This window comes from Symphalangus syndactylus, chromosome X, assembly GCF_028878055.3.
Source record: "Symphalangus syndactylus isolate Jambi chromosome X, NHGRI_mSymSyn1-v2.1_pri, whole genome shotgun sequence".
In the NCBI taxonomy this organism is placed as follows: Eukaryota; Metazoa; Chordata; class Mammalia; order Primates; family Hylobatidae; genus Symphalangus; species Symphalangus syndactylus.
The window spans coordinates 16,820,077-16,836,776 of record NC_072447.2 but is presented as its reverse complement, the minus strand read 5'-3'; the positions used below and the strand labels follow the sequence as shown (position 1 = coordinate 16,836,776).

Sequence of the window (16,700 nt, the reverse complement as noted above, 5' to 3'; positions counted from 1 at the left end):
TTCACATTTTCTGCAAGGGTGACTGTCTAGGGAAGGCATGTAGCCAACGAAAACATTTATGATACAGTAGGCCACATTCTAAAGTATGCATTCAATACCAACTTTCAGTCTAGACCTAAACCTAGCTCTAAGCTGTACTGATTATTACTTAAAGACCAAATGGCGTTATTAGATCATGCTTAAAGAGAAAGAGAAAACGTTAGCAACTGCTTTCATTAAATGCATCAATGGAGAGAATGTAGTTGAAGATGAAAACATCTCTAGGAGGAAGGAACAGAAAGCATGCATCCCTCATTTCATCCTGAAAGAAGAAATGATTCGCATGCCCCATTTGGATTCAAACATTAGCATGCCCCATTCCCTCCAATTTTCAGCTTTTAATCTCTTCCTTTCAGAAAATGGATTGCTATGCATCAATTTCCATAGTCCCTCCACCTCCCTCCTGACCACTTCTGCAGAACAGCTTTTAAAGAGAGAAAAAGCGTGATGGTCAGACTTGAAGACGGCAAAAGAGTCGGCCGATCACCCCGAGAAAGTGCCAGAGAGAAGACAGAAGAGTCAGAGGCAGGGGAAGAGGGAAGCCAATTCTTATATTTTGTTAAACAGGCTGAAAAATGAACAGCTGTTGTGTGCATGCAGTTGACCTCAGTGACGGTGGATGGCCCCCACCGGGAGCCTTGGGCAAGGGGAAGAATTTGGATACCACCTCCAGTGCATCCTGCAGACTGGGGTCCCTGACAGCCTCAGCAGGGAGTTCCTGGCTTGGTTCGAAGGTTTCCTCGGATGAGACACTTTCGACTTTATTTGCTGGCTGCTAAAACATAACCATTCCATCATTAGTCTGCGGTGGGCTGCAGGGAACTGTAGCCATAATCTAAATGACGGAGAACTCTTTATCTTGGGGTAAAACAAAATCAAATGATTGGGTTGAGGCCAGGCGTGGTGGCTCATGCCTGTAATCCCAGCATTTTAGGAGGCCAAAGCAGGAGGATTGCCTGAGCCCAGGAGTTCGAGACCAGCCTCAGCAAAATAGCAAGACCTCATCTTTATTATAACTTTTTTTTTTTTTTTTTTTTTTTTTGAGACAGAGTCTCACTCTGTTGCCCAGGCTGGAGTGCAGTGATGTGATCTCGGCTCACTGCAAGCTCCACCTCCCAGGTTCACGCCATTCTCCTGCCTCAGCCTCCAGAGTAGCTGGGACTACAGGCACCCGCCACCACGCCCGGCTCATTTTTTGTATTTTTAGTAGAGATGGGGTTTCACCATGTTAGCCAGGATGGTCTCGATCTCCTGACCTCATGATCCTCCTGCCTCGGCCTCCCAAAGTGCTGGGATTACAGGCGTGAGCCACTGCGTCTGGCACTATAATTAACTTTTTTTTTAAAAATTGATGGACTGTGCTCGATCTTTTCTGGGAATGCTACAAATAGCTCAGCTTCTCTCCCCTCACTTTTTCTGAGCCATCCACCATGTCTCAGACAAGAGGAGATGCTACAAGTTCTTATGCAATTCATGAAAGTTACATTTTCAGAGAGAGATTTGACTTGTTTATACCAAATGCCTACAGAAGCATTTTACTAAGATAGTCTCTCTGAGAGCTTAAAAAAAAAAGGGGTTGTCCATAAAGCCAGTTTTCTGATGATATGTGGCAATAAAAGCCCAGATTCATAAGGGTAAATTTAGAGAAAAAAAAGAATTAAAATAAAATCCATAGTCATGGAATATTGATTTTAGACATGGTGCAAGTCCTATCAAAAGTTTAAAAAAATTAATGGAGACATAGATGCTATATAGACGCTGTATCTTTTTCTTATTAATTTTTTTAAGCAAAGTGGAAGAGAATAACAAAATGACCAAAAAGAAAACCCCACAATAAGTTCAAACAGACAGCCAGATTCCTTATCCACCTGGATAATAGAGAAATAGACTAATTATAACACAACTTATTCCAGGTGGTGGAAACCACTCAAAAAAAAAAAAAAAAAAAATGGGAAGAATTTTTAAAAGCATATGGTGCCCCCACTGGTATGTAATGGGGATAGACACTGTGAGAAAATAACAAGCAATAAGAGAGGTGGCCGTGTGTAGGTCATATAGATGAGGAATACCAAGGTGGTTTCAGTCTCTGTGAAGTCTGCAAGCTGAGGGGAAGGCTGGGACAGTGGGTCACACGTTATCACGGCAGGAGTCTCAATTTCAGGACAAGCTATCATCTGTTATAAAGAAAGAGCAAAGGCAAGTTAAGTCAAACCTTCACGCAAATAAATGCAACTTAATTGAAAATACCCACTCTATTTTTTTCTGCCTCTATGGTGCAAATACAACTTGATATGGGATAGGACTGGGGCAAGGTGATACTCTCACCAATACCTGTCTTTGTTTCTTCTTCTTCTTCTCGGGCTAATATCTAAGTGCATTTTGTGACCTCCTTGCACCTGGACAGGACCATGGAAGTGATTCCCACAAGCAGATTGAGTGAATGCAATGAGGTGATGTGAGTCACCTCTGGGCTGGGCAACGAGAGGAATAAGATATTCCTATCCTCTCTTCTTCCACCAGCCAGGTGAAAAACAAGATCCCTCCACCCTCTCTGAACTGGGCCTCCATAAGAAAATAAAACCAAACAGAGAACAAATCAGGTGACTCTTTTCTCAAGTCTCCCAAGGATGGTCCGTATCTAACACCATTCTAGATGGGGAGGAGGTAACTTAATGCATTACGTACAGTGGCTGCCATCAGCAACAGCGCCTAATCCTCCCAAGGAGTCTCGCTCGAGAAGAGCTGCCCTAGAAGGTGGTGCACAACAATAGCAGCATCCTGGATCCCTGAAAGGCTGCATGGGGTAGAGGATACCTTGGCCACCCCAGCTGGCTGTGATACAAATGAGAAATAAACTTTTACTTATTTGGGGGCTGTTTGTTATAGCAGCTAGCCCACCTTGACAAATACAGGGTCAAGAAGCAAACCTGTGTCCAAACACTGGGGCCCCCATCAGGCCAGGTCACAAAGCAGTTAGCTTAATGAGTGTGAGCAACAGAGATAAAGGAACACTGACATCCTCACTGAAAACACACTGTGGAATTCTTGGGGGTGGATGGGGTTGAGCCTCAACATGAGCCCCTCTTGCCTGCACCCGGCCAACTTAAGAGAATTGTAATCCTTCAAATGCAGACTCGCAGGCCATGATCCCAGAGATTTGGAGTGATGTCAGCTGGGGTGGAGATCAGTCACTTGGATACTCAGCTCCCAAATTTCTGATCCTTGCATTCCCTTTTAGGAGAATGTCCAGTTCATTCTCCTAATTGAGGCATGAATGTATGCATTTCACAGGTGTTTATGGGGAGGTAGGTAGCGAAAACTAAACAGTGGCCTACACAGATATGATCTGCACCTTCATGAAGCTTACTGTCAAAGAAGACAGAAAATCAACAAATAACAAATACAAAATGGCAAGCCATGAGAAATTCTAGGAAAGAAAATGGTTATCCATTCTAGGAAAGAAAATGTTATCAAGAGACCTCACCTGGTCTAAAGGGGGAGACACTCCTAGGGAAGTAATATCTAAAATGAAGCCTGAAGGATGAGTAGAAGCCAATGATGTAGAATGACTGGAAATGAAGTAAGAGGAAGAACATGCTGAAAAATGCACGTGAAAGCAGATCAGCATGTGCAATGCGCTAAGGCAGAGGAACAGGAGCACAGAAAGAAACAGAAAAAAGGTATCTATAAAAACTGAACACTCCCAAAAGTCATTATTAGTGAGATTTACTGAAACTTTAAGATGTAAAAGAGAACACTGTAATCATGAAACTTTTTTTTAATTTGACTATTCTAACTCATAATCATGAAAGTGCAATTTATTTTATTTATTTATTTATTTTATTTTATTTTTGAGACAGAGTCACCCAGGCTGGAGTGCAGTGGCATGATCTCGGCTCACTGCACCCTCTGCCTCCCGGGTTCAAGTGATTCTCCTATCTCAGCCTCTCGAGTAGCTGGGATTACAGGCACGCATCACCAAACCCAGCTAATTTTTTTGTGTATTTTTCATAGAGATGGGGTTTCACCATCTTGGTCAGGCTGGTCTTGAACTCCTGACCTCAAGTGATCTGCCCGCCTCAGCCTCCCAAAGTACTGGATTACAGGTGACAGTCACCATGCCCAGCCTATGAAATAGGCTTTAAATAACTTATTAAATAAGTTATTTAAATAGGCACTTTAAATAACTCACAGAAGAATAGAGTGGAACAGTAGTTGCCAGGCACTGGGGGCGGGGTGCTTAGAATGAAGACATGTTGGTGAAGGAATGAATATGAAGTTTTAGTTATACAAGATAAATAAGTGCTGGGGATCTAACACACAGCATGGTGACCACAGTTAACAATATAGGATTGTAGACTTCAAATTTGCTGTGAGAGTAGATCTTATGTGTTCTCAATGCCAAGAACAGCAGCAGGAGGAGGAGGAGGAGAAAGAGGAGGAAGAGGAAGAGGAGGAGGAGGAGGAGGAGGAGAAAACAGCATTGATGTAAGGTGATGAAAATGTTAATTAGCTTGATACAATGATTGTTTCACAATGTATACATACAGCAAAGCATCAAATTGTACTCCTTAAATACATACCAATTTTTATTTGTCAGTGGTACCTCAGTACAGCTGGAGAGAAATTTTAAAAAATTAACATTAAATAAAATATGGGCTGCTTCTTTCAGATCTCAGCTAAGTATGTAAAATCCAAACATAAAATTAAGTTCTAAGAATTATGGTATAACACAAAATTATAAGTTGTCAAAGACATCAGACAACCATGATAATAGTACTCCTTTTTTAGTAGATGCTCATGGCTGGCTGCTGAATGACACTCACGAACTTCTCAGCCATGATGCCTTTTAATCCCCACAGCCCTATGAGGCAGACAGGTTGAGCCTTCCCTCTTACTGCTGCGAAGTTTAATCTGCAGACAGAGATACTGTCCAACATACGAGAGCTAGCAAGTGAGAGAGTGGGATTTGGGTATGCGCCTCTGTGTCTGCCAAGCCTTGCCCCTGGGCTGTATGCAATGTACATGATTTTCCAGGGTCTGCAAACTAATAAAATGAGTCTTGGGAAAAAATGATGAATGTAATAGCTGCATTATCATAAACCATATGAATCCCATAAAAATGAATAATTTCCTTCTTCAACCAGGGCTGGTAGAGGGATGTCCTGGATATTTGAATACTGACACATCAAGGAAAAGGACCTGGAGAAATGACTCTCTGAGTCATGGGGCTTTCAGTGAGATGTCGCACAGACACTTACTGTGATGGATAAATGAAGCAGCCAGACAGGCAAAGAATAAGTGCTCAAAAAACGATTCCAGGAATTGGATTAGGGAAAATGTCAATCTGTTTCTGTCATCTAACTTCTCCCAACCATAAGCACATAAATAAGTTCCATGGGGCCGATCATGAAGTATAATCCTTCCTTGGAAGGGATTTAACTCGGGGTTATATGTTTGATTACAAAGGATGAAATAATGATGCAAGTTTTCAGCTTGCCTTCTGCAGATGTGTTAATCTTATGCATTTAAACGAGGAAGAGAAGTTCAGTCAGCCCTTGCTAATGTTTCTAATCAAGACCCACAGGCTTACTTAACAAGTAATATTAACAACCGAAACATAAACCAACTTTTATGAATAAATACGGCCATTATTTTTACTAGCAAAAAGTAGAAACTTCCCCCTTGCATATCATGCAGAGAGAAATTTTAAGATGAGAATGCAGCAATCTCAAAGTCCGCTCTTAAGAACATTTTTGGCAAGCTTGTGAATGCATGAATATAAAATGTGACTTTTACAAACTGCATTTCTTTTTATCCTTAGGTAATAACTATTCTACTGATGTATCCCCTAAAAGCCTGACTGAAGATGGGGTCACCTTGAAAGAAGAGACTCTGAAACTGGAGGCAGGCAAGAGAAGAATTCTCAGCTCACTGGAGAGACAGGCTGAGATATGCAGAGATGCTTAAAACAAAATGCTCTGTGTGGGAAGATGAAAGCTGAGAGAGGACATCGTAAAGGCAGACGAGGCAGGGAACAGATAGACAGCAGACACAGAATGTTCCAGTACACAATCCAAGGAGATAACATTTACAGCAAAAAAGGAAGCACTCCTTTGCATTATGGGCTGTAAATTTGTGAAAGTTATTACTGCTGGAGGTGGTAAATGTTAAAAATACAAATATATATGTATCAGCTCAGGAACTGAAATGAGATTTTTCCCACTTTCAGCAAATGGTGAAGCCGTTGTTTCACACTAAGTCTTCTGCCAAAAATACCTAAAAAGCCTGCACAAATAATGTATATAGAATTTTATTTATTTATTTGAGACGGAGTCTCGCTCTGTTGCCCAGGCTGGAGTGCAGCGGTGCCATCTCGCCTCACTGCAACATCTCCCTCCCAGGTTCAAGCGATTCTCTTGTCTCATCCTCCCGAGTAGCTGGGATTACAGGCACGTGCCACCACGCCTGGCTAGTTTTTGTATTTTTAGTAGAGATGGGGTCTCACCATGTTGGCCAGGCTGGTCTCAAACTCCTGACCTCAGGTGATCTGCCTGCCTTGGCCTCACAAAGTGCTGGCATTACAGGTGTGAGCCACCACACCTGGCCTAGAATTTTTTTTTTTTTTCAAGTACATCAGAGAGCTACTAAGGCAGCACAAAATTAAGAGTGGAAGATATCAGAGACAAACAGAAGAGGTAAACGTTAAATTTGGTACCTTACTTCCACTCAGGGCAAATAAGAGGCTGGGAAGCTGAGAAACTGAGTAGAGTTGCCAGCAGTGCTAGGAGGCTCAGGGGCCCATAAATATTAATAATCAGGACCAATGAGGGACCCTGGTACACACCACAAGCTTTCTTTTGTGACCTCACTGAGAGGAGAACCAGAAATAGACTGGTCATCACAAACACTGAAGCCCAATTTCCCTCCAGCTCAGCCCCAGATAGGGTCTGGGCAAACTACCTCAGGGTATGGGCAAATCACATCAAATCACATGAATTAAAAAAAAAAAATCCTCTTTGGGTTATGACAATATGATTCAGAGCTACAAATTGTCTTTGCAATTTTTTTTCATTTACCATGTCTGGCTGTCAATTAAAAAATTAACTATCATACAACAAGAAAAGACCAAATGAGTGAAAATCAAGAGCAAACAAAATTAAACAACAAAACCAAACCCACCTGAAACCCAGATACATAATTTATCAGACATGGACTATAGTTAAATGTGAGAAATATTTTAAATAAAATGGGGAAAAAGATAAAAATGTTCAAGGTAGTATTGAAACTACATTGATGTTCATTTGAACTAAAAATCTCATGTTAATTTGAACTAAAAACATAATAACTGAAACTAGAATGTGGGTTTAACAACAGATTAGACATAGCCAAAGAGATCAGTTAACTAGAAAATAGGTCAGTAGACTGAAGTATGGGGAGAAAGACTGACAGAAAATGCAGATAACTGTGTCATAGATATATGGGACATGGTCAACGGTTCTATTAATGTTAGTTGAGGCCGGGCGTGGTGGCTCATGCCTGTAATCCCAGCTACTCTGGAGGCTGAGGCAGGAGAATCGCTTGAACCAGGGAGATAGAGGTTGCAGTGAGCTGAGATTGTGCCACTGTGCACCAGCCTGGGAGACAGAACAAGACTGCACCTCAAAAACAAAAACAAAAACAAAAAAACAGAATTCCCATGAATCAATATGGAAAAGAAAGATACAACTCAATAGAACAAAAGTTGTCAAACTTTTTAATCTCAGGAACCCATTACACTCTTAAAAATAATTAAATTCTCTGGCTGGGCGCAGTGGCTCGTGCCTGTAATCCCAGCACTTTGGGAGGCTGAGGCAGGTGGATCACCTGAGGTCAGGAGTTCGAGACCAGCCTGGCCAACATGCTGAAAACCCGGCTCTACTATAAATACAAAAAATTAGCCAGGTGTAGTGGCGGGTGCCTGTAGTCCCAGCTAGTTGGGAGGCTGAGGCAGGAGAATCGCTTGAACCCAGGAGGCGGAGACTTCAGTGAGCCGAGATCTCACCAGTGCACTCTAGTCTGGACGACAGAGCAAGTCTCTGTCTCAAAAAAAAAAATAAAATAAATAAAAAAGTAAGACATACTTCAACAAAAAACTATATTATAAATAAAATAAGATGCACTACAAAAAGAGTAAAAAAACTTGATAGCTTAAAAAAAAACTGAAGGACATCTGTAATCTTTTAATTAACTACATTTCCCCACCCAAATACTAGAAGACAAAACACTGGAGAAGATACTGATTGCAACTTTTTCCTTAATACATTAATGTAGATGGGAAAAGTTAATATTCAGCTTTACTTTTAAAAACACAGATCTGGGGCAGGCACGGTGGCTCACGCCTGTAATTTCAACACTTTGGGAGGCCAAGATGAGCAGATCCCTAGAGCCCAGGAGTTCAAGACTAGCCTGGGCAAGATGGTGAAACCCATCTCTACAAAAAATACAAAATATCAGCCAGGCGTGGTGGCACCTCCTGTAGTCCCAGCTACCTGGGAGGAGGTGGGAGGATCACTTGAGTCCAGGAGGTCAAGGCTGCAGTGAGCCGAGATCGTGCCACTGCACTCCAGCCTGGGCAACAGAGTGAGACCCCGTCTCAAAAACAACAACAACAACAACAACAAAACCAAAACACATCAACCTTGCCATCATTACATAAACCAAAGTAGCTACTGGACTAAAGAGCCCCAGACGCACACTCAGCTTTTATGACATTATTGCAATTTATGAAAATAACCTTTTTTTTAAAATCTGTGTTTCAGCTCCCCTAAATAAAAATCCCAGAGTAACTCAGTAAATGGACAGCAGACGACAGTGATGTTGCATGACTCATTTCAAAGTCCACCAGGAGTATGAATTAATGAAATGGAATTTCTCCTGATATCCATGGAGGATTGGTTCCAGGACCTCCCGGTTATACCAAAATCCACGGATGCTCGAGTCTCTGATACAAGATGGAATTGTGTTTGCATACAACCAATGCACATCCTCCCATAGACTTTAAATCATCTCTAGGTTAATTACCATACCTATTACAATGCACATGCTATGTTGATACTTGCTATGTCGTATTGTTTAGGGAATAATAACGAGAAAAAAGTCTGTGCATGTTCAGTGCAGATGCAATTTTGCTTCCCCAATATTTTCGATCCAAGGTTGGTTGAATCCACAGATACGGAACCCATAGATGCGGAGGGTGAGCTATATATCAGATACCGTATGGACAGCATCCCTCTCTTTTTTTTTTTTAAGATGTTCAGAAATATTTATTGATTTATCCAAAGTCACATAACTAGTATACAAAACAGCTCAAATGTTCAACTCCTTGTTCAGTGTTATTAAATATTATCTTGGAAAATGTGACAGTAATATAATAATCTCCAATCAATCAACATACCTTTTGTTAAATAGAGTTTTGTTTTGTTTTGTTTTGTTTTTACTTTAAGTTCCGGGGTACATGTGCAGGACGTGCAGGTTTGTTACACAGGTATACGTGTGCCATGGTGGTTTGCTGAACCTATCAACCCGTCATCACCTAGCTTTTAAGCCCCGCATGCATTAGCTATTTGTCCTGATGCTCTCCCTCCCCTCGCCCCCCAATCCCTTCCTTTTAAAAGCCAGAAGACTTCATTGTTTTTAGAAAAATACCCTCATCAGAAAATATATAGACCATAACAAATTTTTTTAGGTCAATTTCCCCGACCCACTATTCACCTACATTAGGATGGAGAGGTGGGGAGAATAGGGGGTGAGATCGAAGGATGAAATTATGTGGACACAGGAACTCCAAAATACCTTTTTTTTTTTTTTTTTTTTTTTTGAGACGGAGTCTCACTCTGTTGCCCAGGCTGGAGTGCAGTGGCATGATCTCAGCTCACTGAAACCTCCACCTCCCAGGTTCAAGCGATTTCCGGCTAATTTTCATATTTTTAGCAGAGACAGGGTTTCACCATGTTGGCCAGGCTGGTGTCAAACTCCTGAGCTCAAGTGAACTGCCTGCCTCAGCCTACCAACATGCTACGATTACAGGTGTGAGCCACCGTGCCCGGCCCAAAATAGCTTTTTCGTTAGTATTCTTTTTATTCTGTCAGGGTTTTTTGTATCTGTGTTGCAGTCAGCCAACATAACACTCTCCAGTTATTTAAGGTTATGCTTATATTTCTTTTTCTTTTTTTGAGACTGACTTTTGCTCTATCACCCAGGCTGGAGTGCAGTGGTGTGATCTCAGCTCACTGCAACCTCCGCCTCCCAGGTTCAAGCCATTTTCCTGCTTTGGCCTCCCGAGTAGCTGGGATTACAGGCGCACACCACCAAGCCTGGCTAACTTTTGTATTTTTAGTAGAGACAGGGTTTCACCGTGTTGGCCAGGCTGGTCTTGAACTCCTGAGCTCAAGTGATCTGCCCGCCTTGGCCTCCCAAAGTGTTGGGATTACAGACGTGAGCCACTGCACCTGGTCTAAATGCATTTTTGACTTAAGATATTTTCAGTTTACGATGGGTTTGTTGGGATGTAAACCAATTGTAAATCGAAGAGCATCTGTATTTAAACAGCTTTGATTTCACCTCCATCCCTTTCTCCCATTCCTGAATCTCTCTATTTGAATTTCTCTTCCTTTCTGCTAAATATTTAAGCGGGTCTCACGGTCTTCTACACACTGGGTCTCCAATGCCTGGGTGTCCCCTCCTTTCCCTAGGACCTACGCAGGCGTCCCCCCTCTTGCTGTAACTAAACATTTCGGCATCCAAGTCTGAGGCCAGCGTGACCTCTCCCCGCCTCCCCTTCACGCCGTGCCTGGGGCCGCTTGCAGGGCTGACAGATCCCTTTTTCACTTCATCACTTTCCTACAGATCAAATTCCATCTGAGCTGGATCTGTCTGTTTTCATCTCCCTTGCTGCCCCCTCTGTGATGTGCATATGCAGTTTATTCATTTAAGGGCCTGCAGTTGGGCACTGCCCTATCATCTTCCATTGACGTTTTTGCAGCCCAAGGGTGGGCATGACAGTGGGGTGGAGGGAGGGGTGAGGCTGGGCATAGTCCCTGAGATGGGAGATACAGGTTCTGCAATCACTTTTGAGAACTGCTTAAATACCCTAAACAAAGTACGCTCAGCCCAGCTGGGGGTCATTTCCCCTCACCTTACCCTTGGCCTTGAGCTCATGCTCAAACAGACAGCAGAAGGGCCACCTACTGTCCCCAGCACTACCCAGACAGGGACAGCTTCTACCTGCAAGGGTGATCTTCATCTCCTCCTGGGTCTTGTTCTGGGCCCGGGAAACCAGCGATTCTCCAATTCTTGAGATTTTTTTCCCACCCTCCTCCTTTCTGCAATATTGCCCTTTGAGGATGGGGTGGGGATTTGGAGCCACGCCAAAAATATCCAAAGGGCACTGCAATCTCTTGCTGTGGAGGAAACCAGCTGATGGTCTCGTGGCTGCTGGCTGTTGAACATACTTTTTTTAAAAAAACAAAATTTACTTTTTAAAAATTGATACATAATAATTGTACATATTCATGGGGTACACAGGGATGGCTCAATACCTACATTATGCAGTGATCCGGTCAGGGTAATCAGCATATCCATCAGTCAAATATGTATCATTTCTTTCTTTTGGGAACATACAATATCCTCCTTCCAGCTATTTGAAACTATAGATTACTGTTGGCTATAGTCATCCTACAGGGCTATAGAACATGACAACATATTCCTCTTGTCTAGCTGAAATTTTGTATCCTTTAACAAATCTCTCCCTATCTTCCCCTTCCCCCACCTTTCCTAGTCTCTAGTACACTCTCTTCTACTTTTTACTTCTTTTTTTTGAGACAGAGTCTTGTTCTGCTGCCCAGGCTGGAGTGCAGCAGCGTGATCTCGGCTCACCGCAGCCTCGACTTCCCAGGTTCAAGCGATCCTCCCACCTCAGCCTTGTGAGTAGCTGGAACTGCCGGCAAGTACCACACACCCAGCTAATTTTTGTATTTTTTTGCAGAGACAGGGTTTTGCTATGTTGCTGAGGCTGGTCTCAAACTCCTGATCTCAAGCAATCATCCTGCCTCAGCCTCCCGAAGTGCAGGGATTACAGGAGTGAGTCACTCTGCCTGGCCTTACTTTTTACTTCTGTGAGATTAAATTTTTAACCAGCACTGGTTATTTTTTGTCTTTTTGATAATAGACACCACCTAACTGGGGTGAAATGAACGTGCTTTTGTGTCCTTGCTCATCTCCTTAGGCATTAAGGCAGGATGACCCTCAATTCTGTCATCACGATTCTCTCCATGAGCTTTCCTCAGAAGCCCCAATCCCTCCACGGGAAAGGCTCTCCTAGGTTTGGCTTGACTGGCTCTGATTGAAAGGTGGCTCACGGACGGACAAACACGAAGCTACATATCTATTCTTTAAGTTGCCACCTCATCAACAATTATGAATCCAAAGCAAAAGTAGAAGTGACTTATGTCAAGAAAAATCCATGGCAACAATTCCATCGAGATTAATACGAATTGAACATGACGGGCGCTGTTTTAGAAAAACCAGAGTGCTAAGTGCTCTCACTCTGGAAATGGTTCTGTTTTTGCAGAGACTGGCGTGGCTACAACTTGAGCTGGAGCTGGGACTGGAGCATCCTGACTGTTTTCCCTTTTGGAGTCTCTGAAAAGCCACTGTTTGCCCTGGGAAGCTTGTTTTCAGGGGCTGTGACAATCCATGGAAATTCCTCCAGGGGCTGAAGGGTGGAGAATACACACTTGCTTCTGAAAGAGGGTGGCCGCCCTTACGAATGAGGGAGTGCTCACTGTGGTTCAGAATACACTTTTAAGAATGCTTTTAAAATAGCCAGGCGTGGTGGCTCACACTTGTAATCCCAGAACTTTGGGGGGCTGAGGCAGGTGGATCACTTGAAGCCAGGAGTTCAAGAACAGCCTGGCCAACATGGTGAAACCCGGTCTTTACTAAAAATACAAAAATTAGCCAGGTGTGGTGGCTCATGCCTGTCCACCTACTCAGGAGGCCGAGGCAGGAGAATTGCTTGGACTCGGGCGGTGGAGGTTGCAGTGAGCTGCTGAGATCGCGCCACTGCACTTCAGCCTGGGCGATTGAGTGAGACTCCGTCTCAATACAAAAAAAAAAAAAAGAAGAATGCTTTTAAGATCATCTGCAAAAACACAATCCTTTAAAATGATCCTTATTCAGAGAAACCTCAGGCCACAGTTTGCAAAACCACTAATATGCAAGATTCAGTCACAGAATAAGATTAAAATTACACAACCAGAAATCAGAAAGACGGTTTGAAAACCATTTTCTGAGGACTCAGTAGAGTCTTGTGAAGAAAATAAATCTTGGAACCCCAATATCACCAAGCAGGGAAAAGTCCAGCTGGGAGCTGAGCCGCTTGGGGCCTCTGCCCCCCATTCTATTCACTGAGTACCCCCTCTGCTCACTGAGATAAATGCATATCTGATTGCCTCCTTTGGAAAGGCCAATCAGAAACTAAAAAAAAAATGCAACCATTTGCCTCTATCTACTTATGACCTGGAAGCCCCCGCCCCACTTTGAGTTGTCCCGCCTTGCCGGACTGAACCAATGTACTTCTTACACATATTGATACCTCATGTCTCTCTAAAATGTATAAAAGCAAGCTGTGCCCCAACTACCGTGGGCACATGTTGTCAGGACCTCCTGAGGCTGTGTCACGGGCGCGTCCTTAACCTTGGCAAAATACACTTCCTAAATTTATCTTTTCGAAGCATTCAATAATATTTCTTTTCTAGGCGAGGAGTTCGAGCATTCAATTATTTTCAATACACATCAACAGGGGATCAGAGTTCCCCTTTATTGGCATTAAGGTGCTGTAATGCACATAAAAGCATGAGCCTCGAATGCCACAGCATTCTTGGATACCCTTTGGTTTACAGTCTAAACTTGGTTGCCTACTAAACATTTAATGTAAATGCGATTTTTCCTTAGACATCCTGATACGAGCATGGCTCAGCACAATTGCAGCCGTTTTGCACATGATGTAAGAGCTCCACCGATGGAATTCTTCACATTCCAGCAGGAACAAGCCGAGGCCCTTGACTTCACTCACATGAGGCACGTCCTGGGGCCAGCCCAGGCTATCGCACGCTCAGGGCACACCATGAGGAATGAAAAACCAGAAAAGCGAATTTTACACCTCCTCAGTCTTCACCATCTGAACCTAAACATCTTTTCAATGTGTTTGGGTCAATGCGAAGTCACCACTCCAACACTATTAATGCATAAAGTTGCCAGAGCATAATTTATGCCATAGTACAGTGAAGCGTGTGGTGTCTTCCAGAGCAATGTGTGCAAAATCTAAAGGTCACTTGTTTATAAGCAACAAGAAACGGCTCTCCGGGAGCGATCTGAAATATACAGAAAAGAATCACTTTCCTTCAGCCCAGTCCCCAGATCCTTCCCTAAGTATGATCTCAAAATAATTCTGTTGAGAAACTTGTTAGAATGAGTGGTGAAGATTTAAAACAAGAAATCTTGCCGGGCGCGGTGGCTCACGCCTGTAATCCCAGCACTTTGGGAGGCCGAAGCAGGCGGATCACAAGGTCAGGAGTTCGAGACCATCCTGGCTAACACAGTGAAACCCCGTCTCTACTAAAAATACAAAAAATTAGCCGGGTGTGGTGGCGGGCGCCTGTAGTCCCAGCTACTCAGGAGGCTGAGGCAGGAGAATGGCGTGAACCCGGGAGGCAGAGCTTGCAGTGAGCCAAGATTGGGCCACTGCACTCCAGCCTGGGCGACAAAGCCAGACTCTGTCTCAAAAAAAAAAGATGTCTTTTTTTTTTTCTTTAAGACAGTGTCTCGCTCTGTCACCCAGGCTGGAGTTCAGTGGTGAGATTATAGCTCACTACAGCCTCAACCTCCAAGGCTCAAGCATTCCTCCTGCCTCAGCCTCCCAGGTAGCTGGGACTGCGGGTGCACACATCCATGCCTGGCTAATTTTTTGACTTTTTTTGTAGAGATGAGGTCTCAGTGTGTTGCCAGCTGGTCTCGTACACCTGGGCTCAAGCAATCCTCCCACCTCAGCCTTCCAAAGTGTTAGGATCGCAGGTGTTGAGTCACCGTGCCTGGCCCCAAGAAATCTTTAAACACAAGATATTATTCCAAAGTATTCGCCTAGAAATTGGAGCTGGAGAAATGACGGCCTCCATTATTTGTTTTGCAAGTAAGGTGTATTTTCATTTTTCTTCAACGGGGACAAAGTTCTGCAGACTCAGCCTCAGTAGACACCACTGTGCAGGTCAACATTCATTTGAACATTAAACCCCAGCGGGAATTCATCTTCACTTCAACTGCTGTTCAAGTCAGGGGTTCGGCTGAAACCTCTCAGGATGCACAGCCAGGCAGCTGGGTCGAAGGGGCCCTGACGGAAGCCTCACTTTTCCAACCTGAAAGAGCTCTGGCTGCCCCAGAATCTGTAAACTGCGTGAGACGGAGCATCTGTCTCCATGTGGCATCAGTTTTTTGAGGCTGCTATATAAGAAGCGGCCACAAACTGGGTGGTTTACACCAAGGCAGACTGACCATCTGATAGCTCTGGGGGCCAGAAGTCCAGTGGATTACAATCAAGGTGTCGGCAGGGTTGGTTCCTTCTTGGGGACCTGGGGGAGAATCCATGTCCTGCCTTCTCTGGCTTCTGGAGGCCTCATATTCCCTGGCTCGGGGCCTCCTCTTCCATCTTCAAAGCCGGCAGCCCAGCGTCTTCCAATCCCCTCTCTCTCTGGCCTCTGCTTCCAGCTTCACACTCCTTCTCTGACCTTCACACTTCTGCCTTCTTCTTTGAAGGGAGGTTTGTGATGACTAAGAGCCCACTCCCATAATCCAAGAGTATACCTCCCCAGCTCAAGGTCCCTCACTTAATCACAACTGCAAACTCCCTTTGGCCACACAAGGTGACATTCACAGGTCCTGGGGATTGGGGCATAGACATCTTTCCGCAGGTGAGCTTGATTCGGTGTGCCATAATGCAAATAAATGCAGGAGCCTGGAATGCCACAGCAAACTAAAGACCAGCCCTTCCCCTCCATCTCCCCTCCCCAGAGAGCCAGGGAAGCCGGCTCTCTCTGCTCTCTCACTGAGAGCCAGCGTCTGACTCTCCATCACATCTGTGAAGAGTGCAGGTACTTACATCTTCTGAATGGCGTCCTTCAGGTAGGGACAGGGTCTCATCCACTATCTGGGTCGGCTCCGGAAGGCCCTGAGCAGGCTGCTTAGAACCCAGTGGTGAATTTGCACACAGCACGCCGGCACTGGGTGTTGCATTTTCACACGGCTCTCCGACACCAGACGCTGAATCTGCACACGGCACCCCCACATCACTGAGGCAAAGCTGCACAAAAACAGACACATGGAGTGAGTCTTCCCTATGTCTCCTCAATTCACCTGCTGTCCTGGGGGGCGAGTGGCGCCTTGTGTAGCCAGGGTTCCCAGCTCCCATCTGCCAATCATCGAATAATTGTCCTAAATGTTTTCTTTCTCAGAACCGTTTAACACTAAGCCTTAAAATTCCCTCCTGTGCAATCCAGTACTTAGTAATCCAGTACTTAGCGAAACGCCCAGCAGGAAATATGTGGCAAGTCAATGTTTGTGAAGTGAAT

The 16,700-nt window shown here is 44.1% G+C and overlaps 1 protein-coding gene across 5 annotated transcripts in view; it reads right to left on the bottom strand.

Annotated features, from left to right (window-relative positions):
- The window catches only part of GYG2 (glycogenin 2), a 53,859-nt gene that overhangs the window by 4,805 nt on the left and 32,354 nt on the right, over positions 1 to 16,700 (bottom strand). For 2 of the 5 annotated variants that reach the window (XM_055267114.2, XM_055267116.2), the window contains exons 8-10: positions 16,232 to 16,432; positions 2,109 to 2,213; positions 707 to 814 (exon numbers count right to left, since the gene is read on the bottom strand). In XM_055267114.2, the coding sequence (XP_055123089.2) occupies positions 707 to 814; positions 2,109 to 2,213; positions 16,232 to 16,432 (414 nt within the window). The remainder of the gene's footprint in view (positions 1 to 706; positions 815 to 2,108; positions 2,214 to 16,231; positions 16,433 to 16,700) is intronic. The other 3 variants (XM_055267115.2, XM_063635154.1, XM_055267118.2) reach the window with 2 other exon arrangements.